Here is an 18,331-nt window from a genome sequence, read left to right as displayed (position 1 = left end):
TGGGGGAGAAAGAAAGAAAAAAAAAAAGAAAAAAAAAAAAAAAAGCATAAACTATTTAAGGTTCAGTGGAGCACCAGAGAGGAGAGAGTTCAAATCTAGCTCAGGGTGTGCGAAGTTTGTATGTTCTCCCCATGTTGCAATCCAAGGACATGTGAAAAGAGGCAACAGTAAACCGCCTCCATACCCTATGTTCCCATGAAAACCAAGACTGCGGTTCTCAACAGTCAAATTAGAACCAATAGCACCCTCACCGTGCTTTCCAACTCTCAAAATATTCAGCCTACTCAGTCATGTTGGGAGGCAGCACCCCCTATACTCTTAAATCACTAACTAAATCTGAGTTAAAAAGACATATAAATTGACTATAAAGTCTACAACAAATTTAACGTGGGGAGAAAAACTCACAGGTGCTGATGCTGTTGAAGACATAGTTGGTGCACACATCAGCCAGTGCCACTCCAGCATTTAAAGAACTACAGCGCAACCAGATTATCACATAGAAATGTTTCAGAGAACAGCGGCAAAAGACAGCAGGGGGCACCTTTCACAATAAATGCAAGTATCTTTCTTGTATAGATGGACTTTGAAAAAAGATCCTTTATTACATACACCGATTAGCCAAAACATTAAAGCACCTGCCTAACATTGTGTAGCCGCCAAAACAGTTCTGACCCGTCGAGGCATGGACTCCACAAGACCTCTCAAGGTATCCTGTGGGATCTGGCACTAAGAAGTCAGCAGAAGATCCTTTAAGTCCTGTAAGTTGTGAGGTGGCGTCTCCATGGATTGGACTTGTTTTTCCAGAACATCCCAGAGATGCTCGATCAAATTGAGATCTGGAGAATTTGGAAGCAAAGTCAACACCTCGAACTCTTCTGTTATGTTCCTCAAACCATTCCTGAACAATTTTTGCAGTGTGGCAGGGCTACTGCCATCAGGGAATAGCGTTGCCATGAAGGGGTGTATGTGGTCTGCAACAATCTTTAGGTAGGTGGTACATGTCAAAGTAACATCCACATGAATGCCAGGACCCAAGGTCTCCCAGCAGAACACTGCCCAGAGCATCAAACTGCCTCCGCCGGCTTGCCTTCTTCCCATAGTGCATCCTGGTGCTATCTCTTCCCCAGGTAAACAACACACATGCACCCAGCCGTCCCCATAATCTTAAAAGAAAATGTGATTCATCAGACCAGGCCACCTTCTTCCATTGCTCCATGGTCTAGTTCTGATGCTCACGCGCCCATTCTAGGCACTTTCAGCGGTGGACGGGGTCAGTATGCGCACTCTGACTGGTCTGCAACTACGCAGCCCCATACACAGCAAGCTGGGATCGGACCAGATGGGCTAGCCTTCGCTCCCTACGTGCATCATTGAGCCTTGGGCGCCCATGACCCTGTCGCCAGTTCACCGGATGTCCTTCCTTGGACCACTTTGATAGGTACCAACCACCGCATACCAGGAAAACCCCACAAGACTTGCCGTTTTAGAGATGCTCTGACCCAGTCATCTAGTCATCACAATTTGGCCCTTCTCAAAGTCACTCAGATCCTTACGCATGCCCATTTTTCCTGCTTCCAACACATCAAATTCAAGAACTGACTATTCACTTGCTGCCTAACATATCCCACCCCTTGACAGGTGCCACTGTAATGAGGTAATCAATGCTATTCACTTTTATTGTCAGTGGGTTTTAATGTTGTGGCTGATCGGTGTACATTTTCACAGTGACTATACAAATGACTCTCAAACTGAGAAAATGAAATGACAATCCAATTTCACACAGCAGGGTGCCAAAATGCTTAATGGCGGGAAGAAAAAAATCCTAAAAGTTATACGAGTAGCTATGGAAAGAGCAATGGCACCTGGAGTGAAATAGATGGGAGTCTACAAAAAAGCCTTAAAATCCATACCTGATGATCTGCCAAATAAACCATTGAAAAACAGGCTCCAGTCTGTGTGCATGTGCTTAAATCAAATTGCTTATTGTGTTTACTGGCCTATTTAGAGGTCACTGCACAAAAATGCAAGAAGCAACAGTCTGAAGAGTTAGGGCAGCAGGTGGTATAGAGATTCACTCCATCACTTTGCATTCAAAGGACCCAGGTTCAATGTCTACCTCCTGTTGTACTACCCTTGTGGAAGTTACTAATCCTGAATTATTCCATTGAAAATTACTTTGATTTATCTGTTTGTACAGCATTCTAAGTAGCTTAACACTAAGTCACTTTAGAAAAAAGAATCAGCTGAATTAATCTAAATTTTAAAAAATATTTCAGAAGACTTATTAAATCCAGATATGGTTACAATAAAGCCTATTCCTTATTCTTAAGTTTCATGATGTTCACATATTATTTGATGTTTCCAAGATGTCATCCTCCATGTGTATGCACACTCACCTGTCTGCCACCAGTGGTCCAACACCGGAACCCCAAAGTTACTCTTGGCCCATTCAAGCGTCTCTATGTCGCAGCGTTCACCGGCCACAAACAGGACACGTGTTCTGGCAGAGAGAGGTGGTTATCAGCAATCAAGAAGAGAGACTGGAAAAACCATGTTGGAGTAAACAGTTTTGAGAGTCCAAGAAGACAGAACGTACTCAAGGACAAATAAGACTCTTGTCTCATTTCCAGTCACTGGGTTTCTGAACCTCTTAAGTGTTTACACTTTTCTGCAACTGGTTTTCAACTACTTATTGGATATCACCACATATTCCATACAAGCATGGGCTCATGCAGATCACCCAAAAAAATGTATCGGTTCATAAGCTTTAAGTGCATCCTATACAGCATGCTTCAGTACGAATTAAAGGATCATCAAAAAAAAACATTACATTTTGAGACATTTACCATATGTTTAGTAAACACTCCCACATTTCCAAACTGACAAATCTAACACTTGTTTAGTTTAATTTCTATTCATCACATTCCTGTTTAGTTTTGTAAAATGGTACAATAGGACCTCTCTTCAGAGGACTCAGGCTAACCAGCAGTTAGCATACTTCACCTGTACATGAAGTATCTCGTATTTACCAGAAAAAATTGAATTAATGCCACTCTTTGTAAATTTTCAGAAATCAGAAAAGGAAATCTCTGTTCTTAGTCCAGTAGAAAACTATACATCTTTTTTTGCCTTCACAAGACTACAATTTATTTGATATGCTCTGCATTACATATTTAAAAAAATAAGAACATATAACATGAAAAAAACTGTCAAAGTATGGCATCTACAACTAAATTCCAATGAAATTATACATCTTTCATTGAAGGTTCATTGAGCCAAATTAAGCAATTCCACAACATACACTGCACCCCCAGTCAAGGTTCCCCTCACCACCTCCAACATCAGCTAAATTCACCAAAGTGGGCCATGGCTTTCATTTCAGCATGTAGGCCTTGGGAAATGCTGGTGACCCTGGCACTTTCCTTTTTTCTTCAAAGTATGAGAACATTTGGATCTTGCCAACCTGGAATTCCCTGCAGGCACTGCGCTCCTCTCTCAGGAAATAACTATCCTTTTCATTTCTGGAGATGTCCACAACGCAACCCAGCCACCTTCCACATCTGACATACTGTGCAGGTCCAAGTCTTCAGAGACCAAGACTTCAAATGAAATGCTTCCGACAATGGAAATACACCCAAACCTCACAATACAGGCTTAATTTGTGCAGTGAAGCCAGTATGTTAGGTAGATCCCCTTAAGGGGTGAAAATGCCACTATTTCTTTTAGGGGGGAAAAAAAATCTCTCTCAATTCCTGGACAAACTATGTCACCTGCAATTCAATAAAAGACCAAAATGGAAAGTACTTTTATATGGGGCAATATCACCAATATATATGCACAAAATCTGTAACAAAAATTTGTTGCTAGCTTGAGAAACACTGTACTTATAACAAAGGAAAGAGGTGCCTTTCAAAGTAATTTACTATTTATGAATTTTTCTTTATTTGTATCTTACTCTGTTTTGAAGAAAGCTGTTGCTTTAACCTGTTCCTGAACAACGGAATGAATAAACACATTGCTACTAAAAACATCCTTTTCTGTTGCGGATGTGGAACACACAGGATGTGTTTTATCAGTTTATAAATGTTCCCTTTTACTCATTTTAAGAGTTTTTGAACTAGGGAGACACCGTTACAGTCGCAATCCAAGATGAGTGCAGCATTTGTGAACGAAACGCCAGTACTGCAAACCCATTGACGAGAGGAAACACTGAGAAAGTCACTTACCTTTTTCTACAGATCAAACTAGTGATAGTTTGACTTTGCTTTTACAAAGTTGTCTTCATAGCAGCTTGCACACAACCTGAAAGCTCCACAGCAACTGCATAACCATGAAGTAACTTGTTTCTAAAAACCTACTCAAGGAAATTATGCCATATGGAAGACTGGCTTTAGTTTATTCATACATTTTTACTGCCAGCAATTTGTATGGTTGTTTCACAGTGTCTCAAGCAGCCTGAAAGCACCCTGCACGGTAACTACGTTGTCAAAGTACTGAATTGTCAAAATAACACTAGTGCAAAGATGACTGGGTTGTTCACATTAGCTCTTTTTCCACCCACTACACAATTAAAATTAGCACATAATGGGCAAAAATGTCACTGTGCTGAATCATAAGCTTGTCGAACGAAAAAGGATATATTAGCATTAGCTGCTGTAACATTCTTTTGAACTAAAGAGTCATAAGTGATTCTGATTATCTATTATACTTTTCATGCAAATTTGTTTATGCCTAGCCATGTTAAGAAGGTGGTTTTAATATAAAACACTAAAGTAATTTTGAAGGTCCTCTAGTGTTTAAAGGATATATTTTCCGTAAAAACTTGAAAGCCAAACATCTGCCAGGCAGAGGATGTACAAATAACCTGAATAAGATAATTATTTCTAAACAGGACTGCAGACATTAGGCCAAATGTGAGAACACAGCCTCTATTACAAACACTGCTCCAAAACAAGAAGCAAGATCAATACTTTCCATTGCAAGATCCATTTACTGGATGGCTTTTGAAAGAGAAGCATGGGAAAAATCTCAGCTTATTAGCACTTCCTTTTCAGCCCTGCTGGCACTAGTATCAGCTTGACTAAAACCATTAGTGAGAGATTTGTAACTTTTCAGCTAAGATAACGCAATGATGATTCTGAGTCCAACTGTAATGGAATAATCAGTCTCTCATTTAGCGCAATTGCTGCAGAATAAAGGTACCTTTTACTGAGCGGAACCTACTCAGTGTACTCTCTCCAGCATGAAGACAGCTGGAAACAGGAAGCCCTGGTGCCACTGTCCCAGCATACTCAGGGAAATAAAGTGAAACAGCTAATAATATACGCATAATTTAACTTCTGCACATTATATATTGTGGGGAGTGTGCCTATTACGTTTTGGTAATAACCCTTACACCATCTTTAAAACATATAATGGTAATACATCCTAATGAAACAAAATCCTTACATTCTAACCATTCATCAGAACTCTATGAGAATCCTTAATGTTATGGGTTAAGTTAATCCTTAATGCCCATAATGTTAGGTTTTTCTGAAATTTTACTATATGCAGCAGAAACTAAAGATGATTTGCGGGTTCAAGGGTAACTCAAATAGGCTACGGTTTCACCACACAGCAAACACAGTCCACATGTTATGGAATGCTTGATACACAAACATAAATACCAATAAGACAGCACCAGTCAGTAATCAAGTCAACCAGTCAGTTAATTTAAATCATATTATATTGACATTTGATCAGAATATATAGTGTAAAATCCTTTCAATAAGGTGCACATACAGCTGTTCATAAATATGTAGTACAAGTAAGAATAAATAATGTGCTAAAATAGTGAAAAACCCAAGCGAAGCAATACTGCTCATGAGAAAGACAAAGTGGTTTCTCTGAAAGGTCGAGAGATGTTCAGCTATGTCATGGCTTCAGGACTGATACCGCTTTATCTGCAACTGGACATATTCTTAATTAATTTATGTAAATTTATCCATTGGTTTTTACGCATCTAAAACAAGCCACTATCTGTGTAGCACTATCTACATAGAATTCCCGATAGAAACATCAGCAGGGAGAAGCTAGGGTGGAATAACCATTTCTTGCTGTCTTTATTCTTTTAACTTCCTAGCAATCAAAAACATAAGTCACTCCATTGGAATGAAAAAAAATAATACAAATATACAAAGCAGTAACAGATGAATAGACTTCATTTACTTAAAGAAAACAAACACCGCAGTGCAACATTATAACAATGAGGGAACAATAGGTTATGATGCAAGAACATTGAACATTTTCATATAGTGTGTGTATATATATATGAACACAAACACACACGGAATTAAATTATGCATACAGAAGACCCTTGAACAACGTGGGGGTTAAGGGTGGCGACCCTCAAGCTGTCAAAAATCTGCGTATAACTTCTGATTCCCCAAAAACTTAACTACTAATAGCCTACTGTTGATCAGAAGCCTTACCAATAAGATACACAGTTAACATTTTTTTGTACATTATATGCATCATATATTGTGTTCTTACAATAGAGTAAGCTAAGCAAAAGAAATCATAAGTAGGGGAAAATACATGTACAGTACTGTATTTATTGATACCGTAAGTTTACATCATCTGTTTACAGGATGAATCAGTCAGTACCCACACTGATATTGTCTTATATGAAACAAACACTGCAGATGTTATACACATTACATGTATATTTTATGGTAGTAAATGATAAAAGACTTGTATCTAAATATATTTTATGCTTTCACGACATACCTTTTTCTGTATTTTTTCGATATTTCTAGGCTATGCAGTTCGTCTGCAAGTTTTTTGAAACTGTTGCAAATATCTAAAAAAAAAAAATAAATAAATTTCCCAGTGTATTTATTGAAAGAAATCCACACATAAGTGGACCCGCGCAGTTCAAACCCGTGTTGCTCAAGGGTCAACTGTATATATTTATTGTGTTATATATTATTCAGGTGTGAAAAAGCTTTATCATCATCATCATCATCATCATCATCTTGCTTATTTCCTGGACTGAAAAATAACCGTGCAAAGTGAACGCTCTCCCACTTTTACCGAGACTCAAACAAAAAATGGATGTTCCATTACTTAAATCACTGAAGATTTCTCAGCTTACAAACGCTGCACTACCAAACTGGTAGAGATGTTAGAAACCTGGAACACAATAATATAGTGCACAGACAAAATACTAATGTGGATTAAAGACAGACAAGATGGTTTATACACCACCAATTACATTTTAATACACTAAATCTAATCAGCAGGTTCTATTTAATTTTATCAATATTATTTGACAAAATGCCATAAAAACCTTTTTCTGTCATAGAAGGTTAACAGCCATGGTTAATGGTCTGCAGGGGTATAGACTGTAAACGGATGCCAGAATCTTCTAATTATTACTCACTTTGGAGAAGTGCAACTGCTAAACAACAATTACAGGAGCAATAAAGCAATTTTAAAGTTCAGAGTGAAGCTCTCGCAGGCTTTGATGAAACTACGTTTATAGTGGAGACGAGACTGTAAACTTTAAGAAGAAATGGAATGGGTCTGTCCCTTGCGGCCAAGCATAACAAAGAGAGCAGCACTTCTGTTCAACAGGATTCAGCACCAAACGATTTACTTTGCCACAGAAACCATGTCTAGCAGGGAAAACACCAGTCTGCAGAACAATTACATACAAATTAAAGGCGGACTACTACTACTCTAATGAGAACTCAAATTGTGAATGTTGATCTAAATGAGAGGCTATTTTTAAGACTGATGGAGCTTCAGCAAGTTCATTTAAACACTGACCTTCACAGGTACTAAGAGCAACATCACATCTGATGTTACCCTGCATTCACAAAAAACAACAGTTCTAAGGTAATAACTACTGATTATCACAAAGGGCACAGGGACTGCCATCAGACCGCCATTAACAGGTCTCCCTCACTGACTACTGGGCACACATACCTGATGAGCAGGTATGACCCTTCCTGTACCCTTAGCTGTCTGCAGTCACTGTGCTTCATGTGATATACAGTGGTGCTTGAAAGTTTGTGAACCCTTTATAATTTTCTCTATTTCTGCATATATATAAAACCAAAAACATGATCAGATTTTCATGCAAGTCCTAAAACTAGATAAAGGGAACGCAATTAAACAAATGAGACCAATATTATACTCGTCCATTTATTTATTGAAGGAAATAATCCAATGTTACATATCTGTGTGTGACAAAGTATGTATGTGATCCTTTGCTTTTAATAACTGGTGTGACTTCCTTGTACAGCAATAAGTATCCGTCCACAAAACATTCTTCCAGTAGCCTTCTGGCTTATCCACATGGTCTTTAGTAAACTGTAGATGGGCAGCAATGTTCTTTCGGGAGAGCAATGGCTTTCTCTTCGCATCCCTGCCATGCGCACCACTGTTGTTCAGTGCTCTCCTGATGGTGGACTCATGAACACTGACATTAGCCAATGCAAGAAAGGCCTTTAGTTCCATGGGCGTTACTCTGTGTTTCTTTGTGACCTCCCGTACCATTACGGTCTTTGTCGACCTCCATTTGTATACAATCTGCCTGACAGTGGACTGAGAGTCCAAATTGTTTAGAAATTGTGCTGTAATCTTTTCCAGTTTGGTAACAATGTTGACAGCCTATGCCCCAGGAGGGGTGGAAGGCATGAGAAGAAGAGAATAAACAACGCTGAGGTCCTCAGAAATCTCCTCTGTTCGAGTCATGACACACTTCCACAACCCTGTGTTGTGAAGATCAGACTTTGATAGTGAAGCCCCAGATTTCGGTTTTTTACGGCAGGGCCTCCCCCACTCACAGTCAATTGTCATCCCATTGATTGAAACATTTGACTATAATATCCCCAAATTAAACTGATAATCCTAGAGATTCACATACTTTTGTAACATTTTCCTCAATAAATAAACGAACAAGTATGATTTTTTTTTTTTTGTCTCATTTAACTGGGTTCTCTTTATCTAGTTTTAGGACTGTCATGTGACTGGACTGTGCATGAAAATGTGATATGTTTTATGTCATATATATGCAAAAATAGAGAAAATTCTAGAGGGTTCACAAACTTTCAAGCACCACTGTACCCTGTGGGTTCTCACATACCATTTTGCTTGCTAACATGGAAGCACTGAGCAAGATTACTCACACTACAGTCACAAGACTACACACAAGGCTCCCACTTTTTCAGTAGTGGACTGGCCTAGTTGAGCTCATGCTACTTTTGCTTTATCAGCACACTGTCTATTTGCACACTCGTGTGCTTGTCTGAGTGGGATATTCAGCACTGATATAGTTTTGCCAGTGTGTTCTGTCACTACCGCACTCTACAAATGCTCCTGCAGCCTCATGCAATTTCCTTCAGGATCAGTAAAATTTTTAATCCATCCATCTAGGATAATTGGGGGCCTAGCTGGGACACTTACTTGGTAAGAGGGTACTGCTTCCCCAAGGATGCTTCAGGGTCCTGCTGGCGGATGGCGCGGATGGCAGTGGGGGAAATAAACATGGCTGCCACACCATGCTCGGACAGAACGCGAAAGTATGCTCCAGCATCAGGTGTTCCCACCGGCTTGCCCTGCGGATACATCCTGGTTATTCTCCTGAGCCCACGTCTACACTGCCCCAGAAACAGAACAAGTGGGTGGTCCGCCGAAGTAACCCATCACTCTGACAGGTATAGCCCAAAGAGAAGAGGGCAGTTATGGTACCCAACCACTGTCAAACAGCATCAACCAAAGATACAGAAGAGCAGCATGCTGTCAAAGGATTTTAAATCCCTCTGTCTTCAGATGCTGTGCAATTAGGAACAATTTCAGCATTTGTTCGAAAGGCTAAATTAAACTTCCAACAACTAATTTCCTCTTTGTTAATAAAGTTGATATTTTCAATTTACTTTGGAGTGAAAAAGCACAGCTCATATTGAACCAGAACAACATAATACATTAAAGACTAATAATTAAAGTCAAAGACCTGTTTGTACCATACAATTTAGATATGGCAACTGCAATACTCAAGGTATTTGAATTACACTTTCTTCGAAGATGTGAAAAATGCAAATAAAACTAGACAGCACAACTAAAATGTTGCTATTAATCTTTTCAAACAGAAAAGTCAGCCAAGGGCAACAGAGATAAACCGATGGAAATTACAAAAACTGACTGAATAAGAAGTGAAGGACATGAATATTAATGCAGGCCAGCACAAAAACACTGATCACATCAAAGTTTAACTCCCCGAAATCAAGCATATAGGCTTTAAAAGTATAACTTAAATACACTGTGAGAGACAAGAGTAGAATTGCCTGTACCTAAAATGAACAGGAGCCTCTAAATGTATTGATGCACAAAGAATTCGCCAGCAATATTGGATGATAAGTCCTAGGCAGGATAAGAGCACAGCGCACTGAACAGCACATATGTTGAGAGATCAGTAAAACAGAGCAATCACTTAAGCGCCTACCTCCAGTCTGCCCCCATAGAGTACGATTAAACAGCTTACGCAACAGACAGTTGCCAGCACAAGTAATTTCACATGAACAAGAATACAAAACACAAAAGAATTGTTTCCAAATATAATATAAATGCAGAAAAACCCCATGGCTTTGAGTTGGAGCTATTTCCTGGAACACTGGTTTAATCAGAGGTGTGTTACGCTTGCTGCTGTAAACGTGGTCAATAATAGGCTTTATAAAACTTTACAACTTTTAGATCTAAGTATGTCTTTCAGCACTGGAAATTCAAAGGAAACAGATTCGCTGCTCAATGGTGTCTCTTGCTTCCCTCGCTATAAGATTTTCTTCTATCAGACTGGGCGGCACAGTCTCACAGCGCCTGGATGGTGCGAGAGGACGTGGGTTTGATCCCCGCTCAGTGTGCGTGGAGTCTGCATGTTCTCCCCATGTCGGCGTGGGTTTCCTCCCACAGTCCAAAGGCATGCTGTTCAGGTTCCCCCACAGTGTGTGAGTGACAGAGAGAGTGTGTGTGTTCCACTGATGTATGGATGAGTGACCTCTCGTAAGTAATGTATCTAGCAGTGTAAGCCACCTTGGTAAATAAGGTGTGTGAGCTGATAACACTACATAGAGTTTGCTAGATTTGCTTTGGAGAAAAGGGTCTGCTAAATAAATGCACTCATCAGAAATTCAAACATTTTGATTTAATAGCCATTCCACAGAAAATTGATGGATGGAACCTGATGCACTGGGTGTAAATAAGAGATAAGCTTACCTCGTACAGCACAGTGGTAATACCATAAATGAGAGGGCCATAACAGATGTAAGAATGTCCAACCACCCAGCCTAGATCAGATGCTGCCCACCAAACCTGAAGAAAAAAAAAAAAAAATATTGTAAAAAAGGATAAGAAATTAAATTTAAAAAAAGCCAATACACTACACCCATTCACATGCATTCCTCAAACATAACAGGGATAATCTGATCCATGAAATCACCTAGTAAGACAAACTCCTGATGAAATTATCATGATTTCTGATGGGAGTGTGCAGAGTGAAAGATATAGAAGGGAGTGAATAAAAAACCTGCTGTGGAAGTAAAATGAGTACATAAGGGCAAAAATGCTGTTGTACTGAATAAGTGTACTGTATGAAAAAGGAGTTTATAATTTCATAAGTCATTATAGCAGTTTCTTCTTGTGTGACAACACATTATATGAAGACTGAGCATAATAATGTTTAACATGCATGCTGTGTACCGATATTAGTACATTTGGCCGCATATTTATCATCCATGAGCTCACCTCACCAGGTCTGAGATCGTACACGCTTGACATGGTCCAATTCAACATCACAGCACATCCACCAGTGTCTCTGACAACACCCTAAGGAACAGATGTTACCCACAGCCTGTTACAGTAATTACACCAAAACATGGGTAAATAAAGAACTCAAAGGGTCATTTCAATTTACATCAACAACAGAAACTGCTAAATCACGAAGTCCATTGGCACATTCAGCACAAAAGTCAGAGAGCACTGCTGCCCGATGAAACCTGTCTCCTACAGGAGTGTATCAGTATCTCATGAAATGAATTTAAGAAAGATATACAGGGAGACCAGCCACACATCCTTTGAGAATGTACACTGTAAAGAATCGTGAGGAAAAAAAACAACACACACAGTAATTTGCGTACACTTTAAGCAAGGAAGGATGTGTGACCGGATTAACTCAGCTGGATTCTACAGCGTTTACAAGTTACGAACAGGCTTCGGGTCACAGTCTTAAACTGAGAACCCACTGTAGTAGCACGGATAAAGAGATGTGCACTTTGAGATTGATGAAGTGTGTTTTTAGTAAAGTGTATAGTGTTTTTGGCAGGAATAGAAGCACAAAGGTTCACCAGGGCCTTAGTACTGCACCCCAGTCTCCAGACCACACTATGGTTCATCCATGCTTATATTAGATCTGGGGGAGCAGGATTTAAGATCATCATTTATCTATCATCTTGGTGTCTTACCCAGAGGAGGCAGGGATTCCCCTTTAATCTTTTACAACCTGGTTTATGCATTCAGTCCTCCTCATCTTGACATTCCAGCTGACTGCACCATAGCAGGATTGGGATTCAAAAGCAAGAACTAGCATTCTGCACGTTCCACCTCCATAAGTCTCAATAGAAAAGTGTCCGTCTATTCCTTGATATCAAAAGTGCCAAAAACCCACTGCCCCAGTCGTAAAAAAGGGGGGGGGGGAAAAAAAAAAAAAAAAAAAAAAAGACTTATACAAGTCCTTGACAGTAGGACTTATTGTTAAAGGCTTCATCACCCAGCATTTATTACAGACTCAGCAATCACAGGACAACAACATACTGGCGTTACCTTTGGAGTGCCCGTAGTCCCTGAGGTGTAAAGGATGTAGAGCGGGTGGTTGGCCGGGACAGGGACGCAATCGTGCGGGTGGGCAGCGACCATCTCCTCTCCCCATTCCAAGCTTTTGTCTGAGTCGAGCCATGCCGTTTCCTGGTGAACGCAACAAGACAGAACGCTGCTAGTAGCGCAGATATGGCACACGGCTCCTATGAAAAAGAGTGGCTAATGCAAACAAGTTAATCATTTCACTGATATTGCAATTCCAAACACACCTATTTTATAAGCCATATTTTTAACTTCTTGACAGTGAGAGTCAAGAGGAAAGCAGGAGAACAACATGTCAGAGAGGAGAACTAACAAGCACCCAATATCTGTCATGTTGTCAATATTTCATTGTTGGTTTTTTCTACTTTTGGTCTTTGGCTTGTGTTTCTTAATATTCTGAACAAAGACTTTATATCTCACTGTTATTTTCAGTCTGTGCAGCCCAATAATTTTGAAATCTTCATTCATCCGACTCCGGTGTTTTACATGTCCCTCAAGCTCACCTACATTCCATGAGAGATAATGCAGGACTTTGTACTGCTATGACCCCAAATTGTAGAATTCACCCCAAATAATATTTTGGGGAATCTCCTGCTCTGGACATCTTCAAATGAAGGCTCAAGGGCCAGATGTTCAGAATTGCTTTCAACTGACACATTTGATTACTTCCTTTCTCTTCTCTTTCACCATTTATTTTACCATTATTTCTATTATCTCTGCATCACTTGACTGTTTTATTGATATTTTATTGCTGTAATTTATTACTGTACCTATATGTCTTTACTTTTACTATAAAGCACTTTGATAAGCTGGGTTTCAAGAAGCCATATAAAACTAAGTTTATTACTACAATACCCAAGTTTGAGTCTCTAAGAGCAAAAACTCAAACTGTAACAAGCTTATAAAGGGAACAAAAACTTGACTGTTTCTCTTTTAATGCCTGTCCCCCGTGACACAATAGATCCAAAAGGACACCTCAGAGCTGACGGCGAGCAGGCTCAACGTGAGATCTAAATGTTGATTCCGGTTCCCCTTTGGACCGCCTGCAGCTCACACCACAGATTCTACACATCCGCACATCTGCTTCTGTACAGATCACATTTTAGTGGTTTTATGTTATCTGGCAGCTGCACATGTAGCAATGTGGCAACATGTATCAATGAGGCATTGCTGACAAGCAAACTTCTGATTATTGCTGAAATGCCACCCCTCCCAACATTTTGAAAACTCATATTTATGCATACATCTGCAGAGGAAAATTAATGGTGATCTCCTCCCTTAGGGTGGTAGTTGGAGCTTTGGAAAACTGCATAGCTCTGGGTGTACAATACATCTGATGGTCTGCTACTTCAAACTCAATGCAAAGAAACAAGTAAAAATTGACAATTATTCCTTTACTAAATCATGAATAAAAAATGGATTTACAAACCTGTCGGGTTATGAACAGACTCCCAGGTACAATTATGTCCATTAAGTTTTGGAGCCAATGTATTACACACAGAAGTGTTTCAGAGCATGACGAAAAATCTCACCATCCCAGGACGGTTGTAGATAAGGACTTTATGGGGTTTATAAGTGCTCAGCTCCAGTGCCTTCTGCACCAAAGGGATGTACTCCACCCTCCTTCCTGGTTCAATGCCAAATGAGGCCGTCACTATCATTTTAGGCTGCGAAAGAAAAGTGTGGGACACAAATCATCAGCAATTTAATCAGTTACCCCAGATGCAAATCTAATTAGATGTCAGTTCGACTGGAATTTGTACAAGAGGCAAGGAATGCACCGTTGAGGACCACAACAGCAAGGAATCTCAAGCTGACCAGATGTCTGTTTAAAGATAGCAAACTTCCAACTCTCAACCATAGGCCAAAATTGAATTAAAGTAAAAACTGAGAAATGAGTCTGAAAAATCTGCTGAATGCAGCCTGTACATAGCAAAATGGCAGATAAACCCTGGTCAGAGAACCAAGTAATTTGCACTCGACAAATCTCAATTACAGCACTACAGATTGCACCCACAGGCCCCTCTTAGTGCAGCAGGGCCCAGCCTAGCAAGACACCACTATCAAAGGCAGCCAATACATCATTTAAGCAACTCAATATTGCAAATCGCTAAATGGAAAAACAAATATGCTTTACAAGAACAAATTAATTCTTTCACCCAAGTGAAAACTCAAGAGAACAGAGTAGTGACCCCTCTCCGTAAAATAAGCTTCAGGCTTTCAAAGGCTTTGCATATATTGAATGCAAAAGCCACCTATGGAATAACAATCTTGGTCAGCATCCCTGGTGCTTTTCTTTGACTCTTCGTAGCAATATCACACTTCACTTCTGTAAAATCTCCACTGAACACTGTGAAGAGTCTTTTCTGAGCAGGACTCCATTGACAGAGTGCTTTTAACTTTCACTTAAACTGACATGGACTTCTCTGTCATAGTTAACATAGCTGTCAAAATTACGAACATCTTGTTTCATTAACAGAGGGTGGCTAAAATAGGAATTATGGTACAAGTGCCTTGCTTGAGCAGCACTAGCTAACTGTGTACTATAAGAAGGCGAGCACTAAAAACTGCCATCTTATCAACCCAGGTTGCTGCTACACTGAATCATGTGTGTGACACAGGACGGGCGTGTTCTGTGGAAAGCAGAAGAAATGTATGTAAATGAATCGAGTGCAAAGGTGAAAGAAGCAGCTGGCAGGTTGCGTCTGGCGGCACTGGCAGAGTGAACCTTGGCATGGTCGATGCGGACCGACAGCTCCCTTGAGGCAAAACCACCGAAAATGAGGCTATGAGGGGCCCCGATGCGGGCACATGCCAGCATGGCAAACATAGCCTGGGGAATCATGGGCATGTAAATGACGACCAGGTCACCCGTCTTCACCCCATGTTTTACCATGACACCAGCCAGCTTGGACACCTGGGCAAAAAAGGCAAGTTACGTTATCATCATCATCCTCGACAAAAATCTGAAATATTTATCCACAAGAGCACACATTTAAGTACACTCCAAAGATAATGATGCTGATGACATGATTGTATTACACTTGACAATTACAAACTGAGTATATCATAACAGAAAAGCACACGCAGAAAGAGCATCAGGGAAATGATCAGCCGAAAATACTTCTTAGCTAGACAAATACCTTTTTTCTACCCCTCTTAAAATCATTTTACAGAAGCAAATTTGCTCAAGAGAGGCTAAAGCCACGGAGGTCACAGTGTAATACTGCATTCACAGCTTCAAGTACTGTAAATTTCATGCCTAAACAAGCTTCTAAGCACTCTTGTGTTAATACAGTTTAACAACATTCCCAGTGGTGTTTTCTCTGGCAAGACAAAGTCAGTGCAAAAAATGTCACAGCAAGGCCAACAACAAAACCTTAGCGCTTGTTCTGCCAAATGTTGGCCTCTGTGGTCTCACCTGTTCTTGCACCTCAGCATACGTAATGATCTGCTTCACCCTCGTGACGGGACTGTCGTAAATGATGGCAGGATGTCCACCTCGCCCATTTTCTACGTGTCGGTCCACAGCATTGAAACACACGTTCAGCTTCCCTCCGACAAACCTAAGAGGTACACACCAAGGGGGCTGGTTCACCCACAGCTCTCCGACACGTTCCTTTTAAACGTGCAAAACCACAAGTAGCGGTATTTCGCCACACGCTGCCAATGAAAGCCCATAACAGTGAGAAACCACAGCTGATCATATTCATTAAATTATGTGTGTTCTCTTGTTTTCAATGACTCCCAACACTGCTGTGTTACTTCTATGGATTTTTTTTTTATTTATTTACACTCTTTTTCACTGGTTTCAAAGTGATGTTCGTTTATTCCAGTATAGCCTGTCACTACTTTGTCATATTATGTGTACTCCTGTAGTCTCCTTCACTACCCGGCTTGAGAGTTAAGGAAGTTCTCACAAATCCATCCATGTATCATCTGTCTATCAATCTTTCAGTCTATCCTTCCGTCTACTCATCTGCAAATCCATTCACCTATATGCTATCGATCCATTATCTGCCCATCCATATAATGCTGATAACATGCTGTTTTATAGATCTGTGACGCATGATGACTATTACAAAGCGATGCATACAAAATTAAGATGGTATCAATGTGACTTTGCTGCTGTGTTCAACTCATCTCTAACAGGGCATGATGATGTTACCACGTGCGTTGAAAAAACATTGAGACGAAATCGGGATAAACGAAAACGCGCTGCTCTGCGTTTGCTCTATATGTCATATATTAATTATGAGCTGTAAACTGCTCCCCCGTACCATTTCGGGAACACGGGGTTGCTCTTGTCCAGGGTCTGACTCCAGGGTTCAAACCAGGTCACCTTCTGCGCTACCGCGCTCCAGAAAGAATCCGGCTCGTCGCGCGCGCTCGCGAACGCCTGGTCGTAGGTGGTGGGGACTGTGGCGAACGCGGAGGAGCGCGAGCGCAGGTGCGCGCAGCCGCGCGCGGCCCCCCGGCCCCCAGAATGGTCCCCAGTAGAATGGCCCCAACGTCTCCCGAGGCCCGCGAGCGCTGACGTGGTGGTGGCGCTCCTCGTGACGCCGACGCGGCCACTGCTGCGCGGGGTTTTCATGATCAGGAGCCCGTGGCAGAGTCGTGCGCTCTGGCGCGCGCGCGCGTGAGCGTGTAATGCCCACATCTCAAACTAAAGAAAAGAAGTAAAAACACACGGGCGCAACTTAACCCTTCCTTCTTCCGCTCGCACAGAAAGCCGCTTCAGACCGTCTCTCTCACTCACACACCCAGTCTTTCCCGAAGACTCCTCGAACTTACTACTCTCCGAACTTGACACACACAGACTTCGACAACTCCTCACTCAGCTGTGTTAGCGCTCCGAGGAACGAGCGCAACCAGTGACTGACTCGGGTCGCCACATGTTGCTTTTTGACTCTTCTTTGCGAAGAGGAACTTACTTATCTTTCGAACTTCTTTGCGAAGAGGAACTTATCTTAGTACTCTTTCTGAAGAAAACAGATGCCGCGCAACTACTTCCACAGGCAAATACAAACTCGATATTATTCTCGAACGAGCGCGTGCCTGACGTACGGCGTCAGTTTCGGCACCGACGACGACTTTACGTCGGACGGCAATCCGCGGCACGTCTGGCAACCCGCGTGCGAACTCTGAACTGGATGTTGACGGCTTCGCCGCATTCGTGTTTCTTTGGAAAGTGTTGCCGAAATGCAGCCTCCAGAACTTTCCACACACTGTTCCCCTGTCACACCCTGGAGGGAAGAACACAGCCGGAATTTCCCGTGTAAATTAACACCTGGAAAGCGCACACTGCCCAATAAATAAGTCCAATAACTTGACCAAAATTAAATTTAGAATATTGTTCAACTAAAATCGTCTCCTTAACAGCTGGAAGTGAAAATAACTACATAGGCGTAGTTAATTATTGGTAACCCTTTATAGC

The 18,331-nt window shown here is 41.0% G+C and overlaps 1 protein-coding gene across 4 annotated transcripts in view; it reads right to left on the bottom strand.

Moving 5' to 3' along the window:
• The window catches only part of acss3 (acyl-CoA synthetase short chain family member 3), a 38,818-nt gene extending 20,487 nt beyond the window's left edge, over positions 1-18,331 (bottom strand). For 2 of the 4 annotated variants that reach the window (XR_001966276.2, XR_001966277.2), the window contains exons 1-9: positions 17,175-17,821; positions 16,316-16,460; positions 15,623-15,811; positions 14,427-14,561; positions 12,859-12,999; positions 11,785-11,865; positions 11,257-11,352; positions 9,454-9,605; positions 2,397-2,500 (exon numbers count right to left, since the gene is read on the bottom strand). Coding sequence is in view for 2 of the 4 variants with exons in the window: in XM_018755862.2 (XP_018611378.2) it covers positions 2,397-2,500; positions 9,454-9,605; positions 11,257-11,352; positions 11,785-11,865; positions 12,859-12,999; positions 14,427-14,561; positions 15,623-15,811; positions 16,316-16,460; positions 17,175-17,554 (1,423 nt within the window). In the remaining 2 variants the exon portion in view is untranslated. The other 2 variants (XM_018755862.2, XM_029248765.1) reach the window with 2 other exon arrangements.

Source organism: Scleropages formosus, chromosome 24, assembly GCF_900964775.1.
Source record: "Scleropages formosus chromosome 24, fSclFor1.1, whole genome shotgun sequence".
Taxonomy (NCBI): domain Eukaryota; kingdom Metazoa; phylum Chordata; class Actinopteri; order Osteoglossiformes; family Osteoglossidae; genus Scleropages; species Scleropages formosus.
The sequence above is the reverse complement of the archived record's forward strand: the minus strand, read 5'-3'. Positions and strand labels throughout refer to the sequence as shown.